General features: G+C 37.1%; 1 protein-coding gene across 1 annotated transcript in view; it reads left to right on the top strand.

Annotated features, from left to right (window-relative positions):
- Positions 1–20404, top strand: part of unc79 (UNC-79 domain-containing protein) — a 1082710-nt gene that overhangs the window by 208233 nt on the left and 854073 nt on the right. The window contains exons 11-12 of the mRNA XM_090389680.1: positions 7640–7801; positions 13210–13424. Of these exons, the coding sequence (XP_090245806.1) occupies positions 7640–7801; positions 13210–13424 (377 nt within the window). The remainder of the gene's footprint in view (positions 1–7639; positions 7802–13209; positions 13425–20404) is intronic.

Below are 20404 nucleotides of genomic sequence, written 5' to 3'. Positions count from 1 at the left end.
AGTCATCACAATGTACTGATGTGGGATTTACTTAAAGATGTAATTACCATCAGAGATAAAGGGAAGGGTTTTTGCTTTCGTAAAGGTGACTACAGTGTCTCAGAGATTTTTTAAGTTCTATACGGTGGTGGCGCACTATGGTCATAGTTGCCGATGCGCCCAATAAATCCCGAAACAAACAAACAAACAAACAAACTATACGGTGGGGCCAACTGATGATGTTACCAACAGCAAATTCTAAATGGGAAGCATTCAAGGAAGTAATCTTGGAAGCTACTGGCTTGTTGTTCCAACTAAGAAATAATGTTCTCAGTTTAGGCCCAAATGGATGTCAGATGAACTAATGAGACTCATGGCAGAGAAGAAAAATGCATGAGATGCATAAAATTGTCAGCTGACACAGAAGCTTATGGTATATATAAGCTAATCTGTAATCAAGTCACAAAGGAGGTAGTAGTAGTAGTGGCATGTGATGCAAGAAAGCAAGTGTATGAGCTTATGATTCAGCCAAAAAAAAAAAAAAATAATAATAATAAAATTTAAAAAATTTACACAACAATTCCCTCTAAATGCTTGTCCAGTGCCTCATTAAATTTAATAGGTTAGGCAAGCGAAGGCAGATTATGAGAAATCTTTAGCAATGGATGCAAAGAAAAACAGCAAAGACTTCTTTACTTATATAAACTCTGATAGGAAGGGAATGAATCAGATTGGTCCACTTGATATCAATGGTTTGACTGTAGATGATCATTCTTAGATAGCTGCCAAACTAAATGAGTATTTTGCATCTACATTCACACATGAGAAGTCATTCAAGGAGGAGAGGGCAAGATGTTTATCAAACTCTAATAGGGAGTTAAATGATTTTGTAATAACTGAGAGCAAAGTGGAGGAGAAATTGTTGAAGTTAAACATACGAAAGAAACCTGTGGTGGATGGGATCTATCCAGTTATATTAAATGAGGTGGCAAAGGAAGTAAGCAAACCCTTAGCCATAATTATGAGAACATCCTTGGACTCAGTGGAAGTCCCCACAGACTGGAGAAGTGCAAATGTATCTCCAATTCACAAAGGGGGATCAGGGTGACTTGAATAATTACAGACCTCTTAGTTTGACTTCTGTTCCAGGGAAAATAATGGAGTCACTGATTAAAGAAGCATTGCAGGATTATGTACACAAGACAGCAGTAATAATTCTGACAGAGCAGGGAAGTTTTATCTGACTGATTTGATTGGATACTATGACATTGTCACAAAGGAACTGGATGCAAAAAATAATTTTGATATCATATACTTTGATTTCAGGAAAGCTTTTGATACTTGCACATGGAAGACTACTGTACAAATTGGAACAGTATGGCATTAAGGACAAGTTGCTACAATGGATAAAAAGATGATTGAGTGGGAGAAGACAGAGAGTGGTAATCAATGCATACTGCTCTTCGTGGACTAATATTATTAGTGGTGTCCTCCAGGGTTCAGTGTCGGTCCCATTGTTATTTTGTATATTTATCAATGATATTGATGAAGATATATCAAGCTTAATGTCTAAGTTTGCAGATAATATAAAGTTTGGGGTGATTGTTAATAACTGTAATGACAGTATGCTGCTGCAACAGGATCTGGAAAAGTTGGGCAGATGAGCTGAGAAGTGGAACTCAAGTTTAACATTGGCAAATGCAAAATACTGCATATGGGTAGCAGTAACCCCAGAGAAATGTACCAACTGGGTGGTGTTACACTCAGGGTACTGGAGAATGAAAGAGACCTGGGGGTGATTGTGCAGACAGGTATGAAATTTTTTCAAAACTTCATATCTGTCGCAAAACTGAAATGGAGGAAACACAGTTGTTGAATAGATGTGCGGAAATTTTCCTTTAGCCAGTGGGCAGTTGATTGCTGGAACAAACTTCCATCTGTCATTGTGGAAGTTGATAGCTTAAATAAATTCATTTCAGAACTAGACAAATATTTAGAACAAATGTATCAGTGAAATGCGAAGGTTTTTTTTTTTTTTTTTTTTTTTAAGGTTTTTTTGGCTGATGCTGTATAAGTTTTCTTGCATCAAATGGCTCTACTAATGCTAATATCTCCTTTCAAGTTTACATTATTATGTATTTTGTATTTCATATCTCCTGTCAAGTTTAAGTTGTATTATGCTATACTCCTATGTTTGTAAGTTCTTACAAACATAACAGTATAGCATAATTCAAACATTCTAAGTAGATATAATAGATAATAAATTTATCTAAATTTAACTAATGCCAACCTGCATGATTTGAACTTTCGAGACCTATTTGCAATACTATATTTATGCCAAATCAGTGATACAAAAAGCTGTATGAATATTAATGTCGTATGTTGCATACTACACGATAAAGTTACATTATTAAAAAACGTATGTACACTGGTGTTCAAAGAAAGTGCATCAGCGGAATTTCACATTTCTAACCCTTTTCCGCAATGGTATATTACATTAATGACTAGCATCACAAATAGAAATATAAACAAAAGATATTTATTAATAGTTAAGGCAAAGCTAACTAATATTTGACAGGCACTCTCAAAATATTCTAAAATGAGCATTTGCAACCTTTATACAACAGTTTTGCAATTGTTGTGGTAAACACAACAATTATGGCTGAATTGTTATCAGAAGCCCTCGATTTGCTTCAGTTTATCATTTTAAATGGAAAACAAAATGAAACGTTCACCAGGTGCAAACTAATATTTAGTTGAACTGCCCGCCTCTGGCCCTGATGACAGCAGCACCGTCAAGGCATCGACAAGATCAATTTCTGAAGATAATCAACTGATAGTTTGTGGTTCCGAACACAAATTATGCCTTCCTGAAGTTCACAAAGGGTCTTTGGTTTCTTTCTGGCAACTGAAGATGCCACTCAATGCCAACAGTTCTCTTTAGGATTCAGGTCCAGGCTGTTTCCTGGCCAGCTAAGAGTGGCAATGGACCATTCTTTCAACCATTTTTTCACCTGTAACAAATGTAAACACATTACATCTAGGATCATCTAGACAAGACTGCAGCAATAATTCAGACACAGCATGGGTTTGTTAAGGGAAAGTCTTGTCTGACAAATTTGATTGGTTATTATGATGTGGTCACAAAGGAACTGGATGCAAAAAATAATTTTGATATCATATACTTGGATTTCAGGAAAGCTTTTGACACTGTTGCACATGGAAGACTACTGTACAAATTGGAGCAGAATGGTATTAAGGGTAAGTTGCTACAATGGATAAAAGGATGGTTAAGTGGGAGAAGACAGAGGGTGGTAATCAATGGGTGCTGCTCTTCGTGGACTAATGTTATTAGTGGAGTCCCACAGGGTTCGGTGTTGGGTCCACTGTTGTTTTGTATATTTATCAATGATATTGATGAAGGTATATCAGGCTTAATGTCGAAGTTTGCAGATGACACGAAGGTTGGCAGGGTTGTTAATGACAGTCATGGCAGTGTGCTACTGCAACAGGATCTAGATAATTTGGGCAGATGGGCTAAGAAGTAGCAACTGAAGTTTAACCTTGACAAATGCAAAGTACTGCATATGGGTAGAAGTAACCCCAGAGAAACGTACCAACTGTGTGGTACTACACTTAAGGTGGTAGAAAATGAAAAAGACCTGGGAATAATTGTGCAGTCAGATATGAAGCTTTCTGAGCAATGCAGACAGGCCGCTAGGGCAGGTCATGGGGTTTTGTCAATGATATATAGGAATTTTGCTAGCAGGGAAAAGGAGGTGATTGTCCCTCTGTATAAGGCAATGGTCAGGCCACGCCTTGAGTACTGCATACAGGTCTGGAGGCCTCATTTTAGGAAGGATGTAGATTTGCTTGAGCGTGTACAGAGAAGAGCAACACGATTGGTGAGGGGAATGAAGGGATCCTCTTACCAAGAGAGGCTTAAGTTCTGCAAATTGCAGTGGCTGGAGACTAGGCACCTGCGCGGTGATCTGATTGAGGTCTATAAGGCCTTGAATGGGTTGAGCACGCTGAATTCTGATGGGATCCTCCCACTTGTTCAGAATACGAACCTACGGGGACATAAGTTCAAATTAAGAAAGGATAGATGTAGAATAGATGTGCGGAAATTTGCCTTTAGCCAGCGGGTGGTTAATTGCTGGAACAAACTTCCATCTGTCGTTGTGGAAGTTGATAGGTTAAATAAATTTAAGGAGGAACTGGACAGGCATTTGGAGGGAATGGTGTGTTTTTTTTTTTTTTGGCTGATGCTGCATAAGCTCCTACACTTGCTTTCTTGCATCAAGTGCCACCACTGCTACTACTACTATTACTGTCGATCCTCTAATGCAGATATGAAGCTGAAGTAACTAAAGAAGTGCCTACTTGCACTTTTCGCCTGATGACAAGGAGCAGAGTCGTCCTGAAAGATGGTGACTAGTGCCTAATGGTTGGCAGCAATTTGCCTTCCAGTATAGCCATTACCCATTGGCATTTACGGGTGACCTGCGGGTGACCTAGTCCGCGATACGAAATGCGCCCTCATATCATTTGGCTGTTAGGGAATTTCACTGTAGACACCTTACAGTCTGGATGGTATTCTTCACCACGTCTACAGCGAATTGTTTGTCTCCCATCAGAGCCATGCAGGTTGAATTTCTTCTCATCCGAGAAAATAACTGACTTCCACTGCTTGGGGGTCCATTTGACATGCTCCTTAAACCAAATTAATTGGGCCTTTCTCATTTTTCGTGAGGAGGGGCTTCTTAGGATGATGGGCTACAAGTCCATTTTTGAAGAGGCATCTTCTGACTGTTACTGCACTTGCTACCACTCCTGTATGTTCTTTTCATTCTCTTTTCAGCTCAGACGAAGCTTTTCAGTATTTAATGCATAAGTGCTTCAAAATGCGGTCCTGTTTTGGAAAAGAGACTCATTTGCATTCAGTTCCTTTCTTTTCTATCAGCAGGACCAGTATTCTTGAGTTTGGAAAGAATCTACTCACTGTCGACTGATTACAAGATACTCTATAAGCAATATGATGGGAGAACATCCTTCCTCATGTAAAGCAACGATAGCCCTCTTTCTTCCTGGCGTAAACTGCACGTAACTCTCCATCCTGACACAATCAAGGAATGACTGAAACTCTTGCAGAGCATACTTATTTAGCTGAAAGTAACAGCTGATGCAATATTATGTCAATCTTATCTGATGCAATATGTAAGAAATATTGCCATATACTTATGTTATTCGGACAACAGTTACAATTTTAAGGGGTAATGCACTTTCTTTGCTATAAATTATAGTTTATAAGGGTGCCTCCGTAGCCAGGTGGGCAATGATATATCTCACAGATGCTACAGGAGTGTCTTTGTTAAATTGAGGATGCAAGTGAAGGAAGGTTAAAGAAAAGTTCAGAAGTTTGAGAAAAGCCATATGAGCACTTTTTACAGTTTATTAAATTTAAAAGTACAAAAACATGATTACTAGTGAGTGGCACTGACTTGTGTTTAACCCGTTCACTTTTACCTATATTTAAGAGAGAGAGAGAGTGCGTCCAGTGTGCCTTGCCATAGCTTTTGGGATTTTGAGATGCAATAACTTCCAAAATTGAATACTTACATCTGGGCTGAGCTGTATATCAAAAAAAAACCTAAAAATTTTATGAAAAGTTTATTCCATGAACATAAACCAACTTCAACACAAGCAAAGAACAAATAAAAATGTGTGACAAGTCTATAAACAAAAACCAAGCATTGCTGCAAATAACCCAGAATCCAGTCAGTGTGCCAATATCAAGTCATAGTTGTTAATTTCCTATTCCTTTACTTTTACAGCACTCAACTATTTAAGAATCACCCCTCATATGCATTAAGGTACAACAATTGGGTGCCTTTTTCAATGCTTATATGTATAATGGTATGTCACTTCTTGTGTTATTTGATGCATGCATCAGAGGCAGTAAATGTGTTAAATCCAGTTCATGATCCAAATGAAGTTTTGAAAGAAGACAAATTAATGAACCTCCTTTTAAAAGACCTTCAAATTACAAAATCTGGTGAAAGCAAATCTAAACATTCTCAACAAGCTGATAATTCTAGGAATATTTTCCTCACTTGGGCAGAAAGTCTGTTCTTGTTTCTCTCTCTTGGTTTGACTAAAGCAATTTGCTCATTTCTTTTAAAGGTTATGCCAACATTTGAGCATCCAAACATTCAATCCAGCATACCTCACATTTGTATACTGAGGTTTTTACTCCTAAATGTGTTGAGGAATATAATGGGCAAATTTATTATATTAACAGTTTTTAAATTTTCCACTTTCAATTTGGAACTTGATTACAATAGCAGACTAAACTAAAAAGATGATTCTGATTTACTTGTAGCCATTTCTTCTGCTGAAGTCATTGAGAGCGAAAAAAGAGGAAAGGATTCTGTTCTTTTCTTCAGTGAGTGCTTTGTTGCTGCATGTGACAACATGGTACACAAATTGCAGTTGTAAAACTTTGTGTTATAAATGTTGAGATAGCAAAAATTTCATCAAATGGCAGGGCATCATTTTCAAATTTTAAATGTTTTGTGAACAAGTTTCTAGTACAGTACTTTTGTTTGGTGTCATTAGATTAAATTGAATTGAATTGAAAAGTACAAAAATATGATTACTAGTGAGTGACAACTAGATATTCTGCAAAATATCTAGTAATAGATATTTTGCAGAATCAGTTCTGTTAGTGTGAAAATCTGTCTGCAATTATGAAAGAAGAAAGAATTGTTGTATAGTGATCCTTGGCTGGGAAACTGATGTGTGCAAGGAAGCTCAAAATATAACATTATCCTGCATCATGCTTGGCAGTTTAACAATTCCTCAGAGTAATTCTTAATGTGTGAGGATTACTTAATACTGAAAATACTGAATTCAGTTCTTCTCTTCCTGGTAAAGCTCAAGACAGCAAAATCTGAATAGCAGTGAAATTGTTATAAACAAAACTTTGACTCAACATTTCTGAAGAGGGTAAAGTCTGCAACAGTATCTTTCTCAAAGCAGTCATAATCAGTTTTATTACTTGTGTAACAGACAACGATTCAAACCAAAATCTACAGACAAAAAAATCATAGGTAAGTTGATGTTTTAAAACGTACTGTACTAGTAGAGTCCATTGGTTGTATTTTAATAGAAAAATATGTATTTTGTTAGTGAAATTTAATTTATAGTGCAGTGTGTACTTTACAAAAATGTTCTGCTTTTTCTAAAAAAGCCCTGTTTTCTCTTCTGTTTTTTGTGCCAAACTCCTGATTTTTTTGTAATAACACCTCCTTTTATGTCTGCTTTGGCAAAAAGTCTCCCAGTTTTCTCTTGCTTACAATTGCTTTGAAAGTCATATCTGACTTTCAAAGAGCTGGAGATATGTAGATTTAAGGTTGTTCTAACAATTGATTATTCTCCTGCTTAAAAAAAAAAAAAAAATTTCACACATCTATCTTGCAACTATCCTTTCTCAGTTTAAATTTATGTCCCTTTCATTATGTTATCAAAATAAGGTTTAATAGATGCAACTTAAAAAATGTGTTCAAATTAATTCTCTTAAATATTTTAAAGAGGCTGATAATTCATTTATGTATTTGTACTATCATTTTTAATTATTATCAATTTTAAAACACAGATGTGCTTTGAACATTCAATTGCTATTGGATCTGGTGAAAAGCCCCCACCACTTTATGTGTGTGGAAGTTGTGCAGAAGAAATTAATAGAGAACACCGACAGGAACACTTGACGGATATATTACTACCAATGGAGCACATCTCTCTGTTATGTGAAAATAAGGTGAGTTTCACATTTGGAAAGAAAAAGTTTGCAAAATCAGTTCCTTTTTCTTTTTTTTTTCCCATTATTAATGTTTCTGCTTTGTATTAGTTTACCATTAGTATTAGTAGGGGTAAAGTGGTGCTAGGAAGCAAGCTTATATATGAGTGTGTCAGAAGGACAGTGAATCAAGTGACTTTCAAATACTATTGAAAAAAAATCACCTATTACATATGAGTCAATAAAAATTCATCGTTAGATAAATTTAAATAAATTATGCCAATATTTGTTCGAAAATAGTTATTAATATCTTCTGTATTTTAATTTCCTAGGAATTCAAAATGTTTATCCTTAAAATTTCAGTTTAAACAAAAAAATTCCCACTTCCGTAGAATACAAAGTCCTATTGCTAACTATTTTTATTGTTTAGGATTGAATAAATATCACTTTTTTTTTTACCAATGCTGTTTTATTTAAACAAATAATGTATTACTGAAATTAAAATCACATGAAATAGGGTGTGTTTGAGGTGTGGTTAAGGTATGTATTGTTTCGGAAAACAGATGTTGATGATAGAATAAGAGATTTAATAGATGCAACTTAAAAAATATGTCCAAATTAATTCTCTTAAATATTTTAAAGAGGCTGATAATTCCTTTATGTATTTGTATTATCATTTTTAATTATTATTGGTTTTAAAACACAGATGTGCTTTGAGCATTCAGTTGCTATTGGAGCTGGTGAAAAGCCTCCACCACTTTATGTGTGTGGAAGTTGTCCAGAAGAAATTAATAGAGAACACCAACAGGAACACTTGATGGATATATTACCGATAATTACTACCAATGGAACACATTGGTAGTAATTATCCACTTTTTTTGCACAAAAAAAGAAATCGTAAACACATAAATCTGATGATTGTGGTGGCCAACTTATGTTACCAAAATGAACAAAAAAGATAAAAGTGGGTACTTTTATTAGTTATATGTATATTCATGCATAATTTGAAACTCATCAGGCACTTCAGCAGAGCCAGTTTTCCTTTCCACCGACAACTTTTTATAAAAACTATGGTGACAAGGAGGAATACAAGGCAATAACAAAATCTGTCTTCTTTCTTTGCACTTGTTACGGGCCATTGGTATTCGTACAGTTGATTTGTTTAACTTGCTCCAATGATGACAGAGGTCTACCAATTTTCTCTTTCTTCCATATGTCAATTTCTTTGAATGGCATTAAATCGCTTTAGTTTTTGACTAAAATAAGGGACACCCTCTTTTAAACTGCAGCTGTTGAAAGTTAAGCCAGTTGACAGCCTTGCTAATGTTTTTTTTTTCCTGTTGATTATGGCCTTTTCAAAAGACTCTGATGACAAAAAAATCATTGTGCTTCAGTTCAACTACTTTAAATGGTGGGTTTTTTTCTTTGAGTTTTTCATATTAATGCAGTCATCAAGGCCATATATCAATGAATCTTTCTTGCTAAACTTTGCTATAACTCCGAAATCGGCGTTGTTTGGTAGGTAGGAGTTACCTGAAATCAGAATACTCAATTGTATCAACGGCCATTTCGAAGGGTCATTGCACAACTTCAGTAAATTAAGTGCAACCTTTATATTGCAGTTTTGCCCCCTGCAAATGCCACAACAGAGAGTAATGTTGGTGCATTGACTGGTGTTATCTTTTAAATGCTTTGTAATAACAGTCGAGATTTCTTGAGACCTTCTTTCACCTTCTTTTTCATTCCATACATACATCACAGAGTGGGCAAGTCAAGATGGACTTGGTCCACTGTAACAATGATGAACACTATCAGATGTTCTTCAGCATTATAAGGCACCACTGCTCTCCGTCGGCTGGCTAAAGAACTAAGGGCTTGGTCAACATTTTCACTGAATAATTATTGGCATGAAGGCGCTTGTTTACCTGTAACTTGACTTGAAGAAAAATTGGACTTGGCTTGCTATACTTCTGACCCACTCATATCATCATTAAAAAAAAAGAAGAAGAATAAAGCCACATTACCCATTTCATTTGTTTATCTTTCTTCTGATAACATGATTTTTACCTCCAAGAACTTAAATGCTATTTTTCACTAATTTTTATGCATAGATTTCGAAAATCACCATGATAGTTTCACATCACATCACAGTTAAATATAGAAGGAGTTACATTTTACCAAAATATTCCAATTTCACATAATCTAGCCAGTAATGTATGACATACTGATTTATTTTAACAGATATAAGCTAATTCTCATAATTTTAGCAATTAATTCTGGCTTCGATTTTCTTGTGATAAACATAATCAGACTTCTGTAAAATTCTACCTATGGTTCTTAGGTTCAAATTCCGATGCAAGAAATTTACAATTCTAAGAGAGCAGACTTAGCATTTTTGGTGAAGATTTTTGTAGGCTGTGCCTAGGTTTTCCAAGTATTAACTGATCGTGATATGTTCTCAGTGTTATAAATGTATCCTCCAAACATAAACAGTCCCTGAGAGTAGGAGGGTGTGGCCTGCAACCCTTGCAGTAGCAGTAAAATAATGTCTGGCTCTACTTGTCGGTTCGCAAATATTTTTCCTTTCAGTGTTTTCACACAAGTAGAACTAGTAAGTTGCCACATCTGTGTACTGTGTAATGATAAAAATTGAATCCGCATCCTCCGTATTTGGTGGTTACGGGCTCGAACCCCAGTCTAATCAAGAAGCGTGTGCTACGCACTCTGCTCCTGCCCACCCGGCTACGGAGGCCTCCTTACTACGCCTCCTTACGATAGAAGCAAAAGCATTAGCAATATTTTATTATGTAATAGTCGTAATAAAATACGTAAGTATTTTATTACGACTATTATAAAATAGTTATAAAAACTATTATAAAAATCATAATAAAATACTTACGTATTTTATTACGATTATTTATTGTGTTTGGTAATGTTTTGGTTACAAATGTGTGTTCAATCTTGGGTGGTCGGCACCTAACCCTATTTTTCCCATAGGGCCTGTTGTTTATATTGCACGATTTTACATTGCACGAGGGTTTCTAGGAACACAACTATCGTGCTATACGAGGACTGACTGTACTTCTATATTCAAATTCATCATTGCTTTTGCATGAGTTTCCAATATCCCTACAATATCTGTATTTGATGACTTAATCAGCATTCAAATTCATCAAATTTATTTACCATGCTCCTACCATTACTGTACATGCAAGTATACATGCACTTGTTCTTACTTTTAGTTATCCTAATAAGGCCTTGAATGGGTTGAGAAAGCTGAATGCTGATGGGATTCTTCATCTTGCTCAGATTAAGAACCTGAGGGGCACAGTTTCAAATTGAGGAAAGATAGTTGTAGAACAGATGTGCAGAAATTTGCCTTTAGCCAGCGGGTAGTTGATTGGTGGAACAGGCTTCCATCTTTTGTTGTGGAAGCTAATAGCCTTAATAAATTTAAGGCTGAGCTGGACAGGCATTTGGAATGAATGGAGGGATGAATTGGGAGGGTTTTTTTTTTTTTTTTTTGGCTGATGCTGCATAAGCTTGCTTTCTTGCATCGTATGCCTCTACTAATGCTAATGCTAATACAGCCCATGTATTTACTTGTTCTGTGATGATCCTCAGTGGTGGTTGAAATTCCTGACACCTTGCTTACCAGGCTTCTGCATGTTCTAATAGAAACAGCACAAGAATCACTTTCTCCTCCACCTGTGGCTGTAGTTAATATATTAGTTTGTATCCTCCACAAGTTATCAGTTTTCTGACCTGCCTATAACTGCCTCGATAGCATCAGCAAATATTCTTACATCCCTGCAATTTAAGTTTATCCTATCCCTGTAAAAATAATTTCTCATGTTAACAAGCACTAAAAATAGTCTCTCCTGTTAACAAGCACAGACCACACTGAGAAAACTTTGGCCCTAGAGAGAATGAGCTTTGCACATTCTTTCCAGGACTTAAATGATTGACACGGCTCTCAACGTGTACCTTACTTTCGTGACTCTGCACAATTGCAATCACTCATAACTCAACTTATTCTTGATTTTTTCTGTATTTGTTAAGTAAGACCTCAAGTCTCCTACTCTTAAAGTCATTATCACCAACATGTACCATAATGTTTTACCCCTGGCAGACCACCTGCTGAGTGAAGGCTTTTTTTTTTTTTTTTTATGAAAACCCCAAACACGAAAGGTATTAAAACCTATAGTACTTGGTACCGTGCATGGGTTGAAGGAGAAGTATGGGGGGAGGGGATGCCGGAAACTTTGCTCTAGAGACTAAACATGGGTTTCACCACTTCAAGCCTCCAATAAGCAAAGTGGTGGTATTTCACCCGGTTGATGAAAGTCATCTACCACCTAGCAGGAACAAACTTCCGTCTGTTGTTGTGGTAGTGAATAGTTAGAATAAATTTAAGGAGGAACTAGACAAATTATTGGAGGGGTAGACAAGTGATGTGGGAAGGTGGGTTTTTTTTTTTTTTTTTGGTGATGCTTTGTAAATTTTCCACCTTGCATCATTTGCTGCTACTAGTACCAGTACTAAAAGCTCTACTGGAATCTAAGTATATGATGTCAAAATTATTTTTTTGCATTCAATTCCTTTGTGACTGCCTCATAATATCTAATCAGATTAGTCAAAGACATCACCTTAACAAATGCATGTTGTGTTTGCTATATAATGGCATACCTGTAAAGATGATCTTGTATCAAGTTCTTCACCTGCTTCAAGTATAAGCATGTTTTTTTCATCAACCAAAGAGTATGGAATGTGCCTGGCTCATATCTGTTTGATGAATCTTTTGTCAATGTTGTATGAATTGTTTCTCTGTTAATGCAAAGCTTGTTGTTCTTATTTGAAGAGTTGTTCAATCATCAGATGCAAACACTATGTGAGCCTTTTCAAGAGTTAGATGTGTTGTTGGATATTCACAGTGCTTGTTGTCTTCAGATTTGAATTACATCACCCCAAAATCTTTCAGTGTAAAACACTAGTAAGATAAAGAATCCTTACCATACGTAGCACTTTTCTCCAACTTGAAACAAAATTTAATGTTTGCACTTCGTTCCATCAGTTAACATGATTATAATATCTTCAACAACACAACAGCAATTGCATGTCAGTGACTTTATATACACAAATGACTCTAGAGGGAAGTAGCTGTGATAGCATAATGGTCCTGCTTGCTTTGATATGCCTGCAGTGGACTCAGTTCTGGAACTTAATTGTCAGACTTTGTTTATGTACTTAGAAAAAGCATTAAATTAATATGTTGAATATTCACTATTGATGATTATCTATATCTTTCAAATTATATATGTGTTACTGATAAGTATTTAATTCCATTTGAATTTATTTATGTTTAGGATATAAATATCATCTCCTCTTCTTTTTAGTTTTTCAAATATTCATTTTATATGTGCTTTTAGAAATGCAAAAGTTTGGATAAAGCTGCTGTGGTCACCTGCTTTTCTGTTGAATGTGCTATTTATAATGATCATAGACCAATTCGCTATTGTGCTCAGTGTAACGTATTCTTTCACAATAGTGAGAAGGGAAGAAATCATATTTGTCATATGAGCATTCCTCGACCTTGGACTCTAGATCCTGAGACACAGTCATATATGGTGGAAGCTATTGTCAGGTAAATTATTTCTTAATATTTTATCTTATTTATACTTACTGCATAAATTGAATTATAATATATAATTCAATATTCAAGCTGTTTTTCTGATTGAATTATAATTATAATATATAATTATAATTCAATCAGAAAAACAGCTTGAATATTGAAAAGCAAAATTTTTGCCATAGTGATAGGGAAAAAATTAACTCTAAATTAATGAAAAGGTTTAACTCCATATGATAGGCATACAATATTATAGTTTATCAGTTCCTAATGTAGTAAAGTTACAATGAAATAAGTTCCAAATAGCCAGATAATCTTTCCCTAAATTTGATGAAGTTTCAGAACATTATCAAGTTTAAAAATAGTGGAAAGAGAAGAAAGGGGGATAATATAAGGCTTAAAATCCAAATTAATACAACACCTTAATCAAAAACTTATATTTTAGATGTTACTAAAATAAGCTAAAATTAAAATCACTGTTATGTATTTTAAATAAAATAGTTATAAATGGTTTGTTAACAGAAGACAACATACAGAAAGTATCAGCTCTTTTACTAAATCTTAATAATAATAACTAATAAAAAGACTTAACTTTTTAATGATATAACATTTTTTATCCTTCTCATTATTAAAATTTAGTAAAATAGCTGATAATTTATGTACATTATCTTCTGTTAATAAACTGTTTTATTTAAAATATAAATGTCGTTGTTTAGCCCTCTTAACTGGAGCTGTAAAACAAAGCAATAAGTGAATTTCTTGTGTATGGGAGGGGCTTATACCACAGAATATAAGTCATTGGAGATCTTGTCTAGAGATCCCACACTGAGTCAGCAGTGGTAGGATCTGTGATGGGACCAAAGAAGCAGAAAACAGAAGAATCCCACCTGGATAAGAGTGCTTCATCCAGGTCAGTAGAAAAGTGATTTTATACCAATAATTGGTTTGAATTCCCACACTACGGGAGCATGTGGACCCAGGAGTCAACAAAAATCCCACTTAGACAGAATATCAGGTCAGCAAAGAAGACAAGTCATCCTACCCTATAGTGGTTAGCATTAAAAATCCCACACTGAAGAGAAAGAATTCTGACAACAGCAGGTAACAGCTTCCACAAGAGGAAGGAGAAAAATCCCATGACAGTAGGAGACCATCATCAGCAGGGTTGGACTGCAAGGATAAGCCAGGCAAATACTCCAAAATGGCAGAGCAGAGAGATCAGCCCATGCAAGTAGAGAGCAGTGAGAAGAGGGCTCATAGTGCACCTTTGGTAAAAACAGCTGAAGAGGAAGTACCCGCCAAATCTTGTTGAGCAGATGGAAGAACTAATTGGTGATTGGTGGAGAGTTTCCTCACTGCAGTTGCTGGGAATGTGAGGGGAAAGAAACGTCTCTCAGAAAGTCGGCAGCAAAAAACGTAAATGCTGGAACTTTCCTTGGTATTTATCAGACATGCTGGTTACAGTTTCGGAAGTTCAGGTTCTGTCAGAAGCTGGGTCCTAATATGTAGGTATATAGTTCAAACATTCATTAGATGGGATTGGTCTTCACGTGTCTTGCAAGCACAAGAGTAAGGCCCAGTTGCTGAAGTTTCATTTTAATAGATCCATGTTCAGTTAGCAAAAAAGGATGGAAAAGTTTTCACAAGTCCACTGATGGGATGAAAAGCTTGTTGATATGGCTTTTGGGACAGTCCACTGTTGTATCTCGGTATCATTGTAAGGATCGGGGATATGACAATTAGACGAACAGGTTTTTGAGGTTTTTTTTTTTTTTTTAGATAGATCTAGGAACACTCATATGTATGGTTAAGGGGGGCATATGCCTCCTCTGCCCTCCCCTGAATACACATCCCTGGGACAATCAGCACAGTGAGAATGTCAGATGGAGGAAAGGTTGAATGCTATTTCTCTTCTCTGATATCTGTCAACTTGAGTGTGGACTCCCAAAAAAAAAAAAAAAAAACAGCTTCCTTGTTCTTCTTAATATAGTTGAGAGAGCCTTAAGTACATGGAGTTTCAGAGGTAGTCTGCTAGTGAGGACTTGGAGCACTATAATGGGGGATTTTAACTTCCCAGATATTGACTGGAACTTGTGGGTTGGGCACTCACACACTAGTCAGACTTTTGTGGATTTATTGGATGATTGTTTTCTGCAGCAGCATGTTTGAGAGGCAACCAGAAAAAGTAATACTCTTGATCTGGTTATCAGCAGTGATCATTCATGTATTAGGAATTTGCAGATAAAAGAACCACTAGGTGGCAGTGATCATTCATGTATTAGGAATTTGCAGATAAAAGAACCACTAGGTGGCAGTGATCACAGTGTACTGACGTGGGATTTGCTTAAAGATTTAATTACCATCAGGGGTAAAGGAAAGGGTTTTTGCTTCCGTAAAGGCGAGTACAGTGGTCTCCGACAGTTTTTAAATTCTGTACAGTGGGATCAACTGACGATGTTACCAACAGTAAATTCTAAGTGGGAAGCATTCAAGGAATTAATCGTGGAAGCTACTAAAAGTTTCATACCTATTAAGAAATATTGTTCAAGGTTTAGGCCTAAATGGTTGTCAAATGAACTAATGAGACTCGTAACAGAGAAGAAAAATGCATGGGATGCATATAAATTATCAAGCGACTCAGAAGCCTATGGCAGATATAAGTTAATCTGTAATCAGGTCACAAAGGAGGTTCGGCAGACGAAGGCAGATTACGAGAAATCCTTGGCAAAAGATGCTAAGAAAAACAGCAAGGATTTCTTTACTTATATAAACTCTAAAAGGAAGGGGATGAATCTGATTGGTCCACTTGACATCGATGGTTCGACTGTTGATGATCCTGCTCAGATAGCAAACAAACTGAATGAGTATTTTGCATCTACATTCACACGTGAGGAATTATTAAGGTTTGAAAATGGCAGAAGGTTATCAAATTGTAGCAGGGTGCTTAATGATCTTGTAATAACTGAGAGCAAAGGGGAAGAGAAATTGTTGAAGTTAAACGTAAGAAAAGCACCTGGGGTGGATGGGATCTATCCAGTTATATTAAAGGAGGCGACAAAGCAACTAAGCAAACCCTTAGCCTTAATTATGAGAGCATCTTTGGACTCAGGGGAGGTTCCCACGGACTGGAGATGCGCAAATGTATCCCCAATTCACAAAGGGGGATCGAAGGGTGACACGAGTAATTACAGACCAGTTAGTTTAACTTCTGTTCCGGGTAAAATAATGGAGTCGCTGGTTAAAGATGCATTGCAGGATCATCTAGACAAGACTGCAGCAATAATTCAGACACAGCATGGGTTTGTTAAGGGAAAGTCTTGTCTGACAAATTTGATAGGATATTATGATGGGGTTACAAAGGAACTGGATGCAAAAAATAATTTTGATATCATATATTTGGATTTCAGGAAAGCTTTTGACACTGTTGCGCATGGAAGACTATTGTACAAATTGGAGCAGAATGGTATTAAGGGTAAGTTGCTACAATGGATAAAAGGATGGTTAAGTGCGAGAAGACAGAGGGTGGTAATCAATGGGTGCTGCTCTTCTTAGGCGCCTCCGTAGCCAGGTGGGAAGGAGCAGCAGTGCGTAGCACAAGCTTCTTGATTAGACCGGGGTTCGAGCCCGTCACCACCAAATACGGAGGATGCGGAAAGGTCAGGGAATGACCACCGCATATCCCCGAGCAATATGGCCTTAGTTGCTAATGCTCCTAAAAACCAAATAACAAACAAACAGCTGCTCTTCTTGGACTAATGTTATTAGTGGAGTCCCACAGGGTTCGGTGTTAGGTCCACTGTTGTTTTGTATATTTATCAATGATATTGATGAAGGTATATCAGGCTTAATGTCGAAGTTTGCAGATGATACAAAGGTTGGCAGGGTTGTTAATGACAGTGTGCTACTGCAACAGGATCTAGATAATTTGGGCAGATGGGCTGGGAAGTGGCAACTGAGGTTTAACCTTGACAAGTGCAAGGTGCTGCATATGGGTAGAAGTAACCCCAGAGAAACGTACCAACTGTGTGGTACTACACTTAAGGTGGTAGAAAATGAAAAAGACCTGGGAGTAATTGTGCAGTCAGATATGAAGTTCTCTGAGCAATGCAGACAGGCTGCCAGGGCAGGTCATGGGGTTTTGTCAATGATATATAGGAATTTTGCTAGCAGGGAAAAGGAGGTGATTATCCCTTTGTATAAGGCAATGGTCAGGCCACGCCTTGAGTACTGCGTACAGGTCTGGAGGACTCATTTTAGGAAGGATGTAGATTTGCTTGAGCGTGTACAGAGAAGAGCAACAAGATTGGTGAGGGGAATGAAGGGATCCTCTTACCAAGAGAGGCTTAAGTTCTGCAAATTGCAGTGGCTGGAGACTAGGCACCTGCGCGGTGATCTGATTGAGGTATATAAAGCCTTGAATGGGTTGAGCACGCTGAATTCTGATGGGATCCTTCCACTTGTTCAGATTACGAACCTAAGGGGTCATAAATTCAAATTAAGAAAAGACAGATGTAGAATAAATGTGCGGAAATTTGCCTTTAGCCAGCGGGTGGTTAATTGCTGGAACAAACTTCCATCTGTCGTTGTGGAAGTTGATAGGTTGAATAAATTTAAGGAGGAACTGGACAGGCATTTGGAGGGAATGGTGTGATTTTTTTTTTTTTTTTTTTGGCTGATGCTGCATAAGCTCATACATTTGCTTTCTTGCATCACATGCCACTACTACTACTACTACTACTACTATGGTGGAGATGGTTCTGCAGGCTCTTGTGATTTATAGGAGATACACTGCAGGAATAGCAAAAGTTGGTTTTGGAATGGTAGCTTTGTCGATACAGTGGTACCAGATGACTGCACCATAAGTGACTTCATGAATAAAAACAGATGAATACAGGAGCTGTATCTTACCCTTAAAGCCCTGGTCTCATATGGTAAACTGAGCAATATTGTTTTACCTTTTAATGTGGCAGAAAAGACCTTCTGTCATCCAGTAGACCCCGAGCTATTTTAAATACATTGGTTGACGAGTGCATGCTCTCTAATATGAATGGCAGGTAGCCTATGTACATCAAGAGTACCCTTGAACATCTTGCTCTTACATTGAGCTGATACAGTACATTCCTGCTTCTGAAAATGAATGTTTTTGGAAATTTTTGATGTTTTCTTTTTTACTTAATTATTATACTAAATTATGATAAATAAATAGTTTTAATTGTATTAATCACATAACATTAGCTTCTTTTTGAATTTAGCTAAGTATTTCATAAATTACAACTTGATATTCATAGAGACTTTGTTATTGGTTTTGTGAGAACTTTGTATCTCATAACTAGTTATAGTAGTGTGTTGGGCATTTTAGCAGTTAATTGCAGTAATAAATAGTTCAAAGGTCCTAATCATGAAGGTTAGCTTATTTTTGTAATTAACTAAGCATTTAGAAAGTCAGTAGGATTATATTGAGGGGTTGAGGGATTATATTGGGTCCTTGAGGTTGTCACAGACATTCTCTCAGATATGCCAGACAAGCTGTACTTGCTACCTGGGAGTCTAAAACGCTGATGGAACTGATATTCGGGTGACACTCAAGTCAAGTAGGCCCAATTTCGGCGAAGTCCGGACGGTCTGTGACAGCCAAATCCTCTGCTTACACCTTCACAATGGTGGAACTGTTAGTGATCCTGGGTATAACCTCCTTGCACAAGTACATGGTGGGTGACCACTCAGGTGGGAACCAACGTAAGCAGGGGTCGAGATGTGGCGACCACACCGCATGGAGAATGCCGCCCCTCTATGTTACCAGGTAGTACTAGGTGGTAGATGACTCACATCAACCGGTGAAATACCACCACTTTGCTTATTGGAGGCTTGGAGTGGTGGAACCCATGTTTAGTCTCTAGAGCTAAGTTCCGGTCAACCCTTCCCTATCTCTTCCATCATGCAGTATGATCGATGACTTTTGAGGATATGATGAACGTCGTGGCGAGATCTAATATTCCTTACATTTCGAGGGTACAGCTCTAAAACGGTGTTTGCAGGCCGGCCGCTAGTTAGTACACCGGACCGAACCTATTGGTAACTCTCTAGGAGGCTTCCGGATCAGCTAGTGTATAATCTTGCTACCTCTACTCTGCCAGATAGTGACTGGAGGGAGTCCGAGTAGTGTGTATGCGGGGAGCATTGTCGAGGCCACGTTATGTCAAAGATCTGGGTATATTCTTACGCCATATCCAAAAATTTCATTACTTCATACAACATGTCCCATCCACTTTTTCTTACTATAGAATACACCATGAATTGTCAAACTAATAGAGCAAGCTTATCTGCGAAAAGATCTAAACCTCCCAAGGACTTCCTAATTCATTTCACAAATATACGTGGTCTCAATTCTAATCTCAACGATGTCCATTTCCACTTGCAGTCTGCCAAACCCCATGTACTTTTTCTGACAGAATCTCAGTTATCGGTTGATTCAACTTCTGCTCATCTCAGATGCCCAAATTATTCGCTGTATGATTCCTTTCGCCTCAAAGGTGGTACTTGTGCATATGTCCGTTCTGATATTCCCTGTCAGAGACTTGACAATTTGGAATCTCCTCTCTTTGATCTTCTCCGTCTTAAAATCTCTCTACCTCATTGTGTCAAATTCATCTGTTGTCTCTACTGTTCTCCGAACTCCACTAATCACTTGGAGCTCTTTGACTTCCTCTCTTTGCAACTTGACTTTCTCCAGTCCAACTTTCCTAACAGTGAGGTAATTTTCCTTGGTGATTTTAATGTTTACAACTCCAGCTGGCTTCCGTTTTCTAGTCACACCGATCCAGCAGGTCGAGATGCTGAGGCTTTTGCAATTACTAATGACCTAGCACAGATTGTTCATTTACCTACGAGAATACCGGACAATCCTAATCATACAACCAATACGCTTGATCTTTTTCTCACAAACAATCCTTCTCAGTACATGGTCAAAGTGAGAGGTCCTTTAGGCACTTCAGATC

The sequence above is a fragment of the Mastigoproctus giganteus genome, chromosome 2 (genome assembly GCF_048544385.1).
Source record: "Mastigoproctus giganteus isolate SK-2022 chromosome 2, ASM4854438v1, whole genome shotgun sequence".
NCBI classification, from domain to species: Eukaryota; Metazoa; Arthropoda; class Arachnida; order Uropygi; family Thelyphonidae; genus Mastigoproctus; species Mastigoproctus giganteus.
The sequence above is the reverse complement of the archived record's forward strand: the minus strand, read 5'-3'. Positions and strand labels throughout refer to the sequence as shown.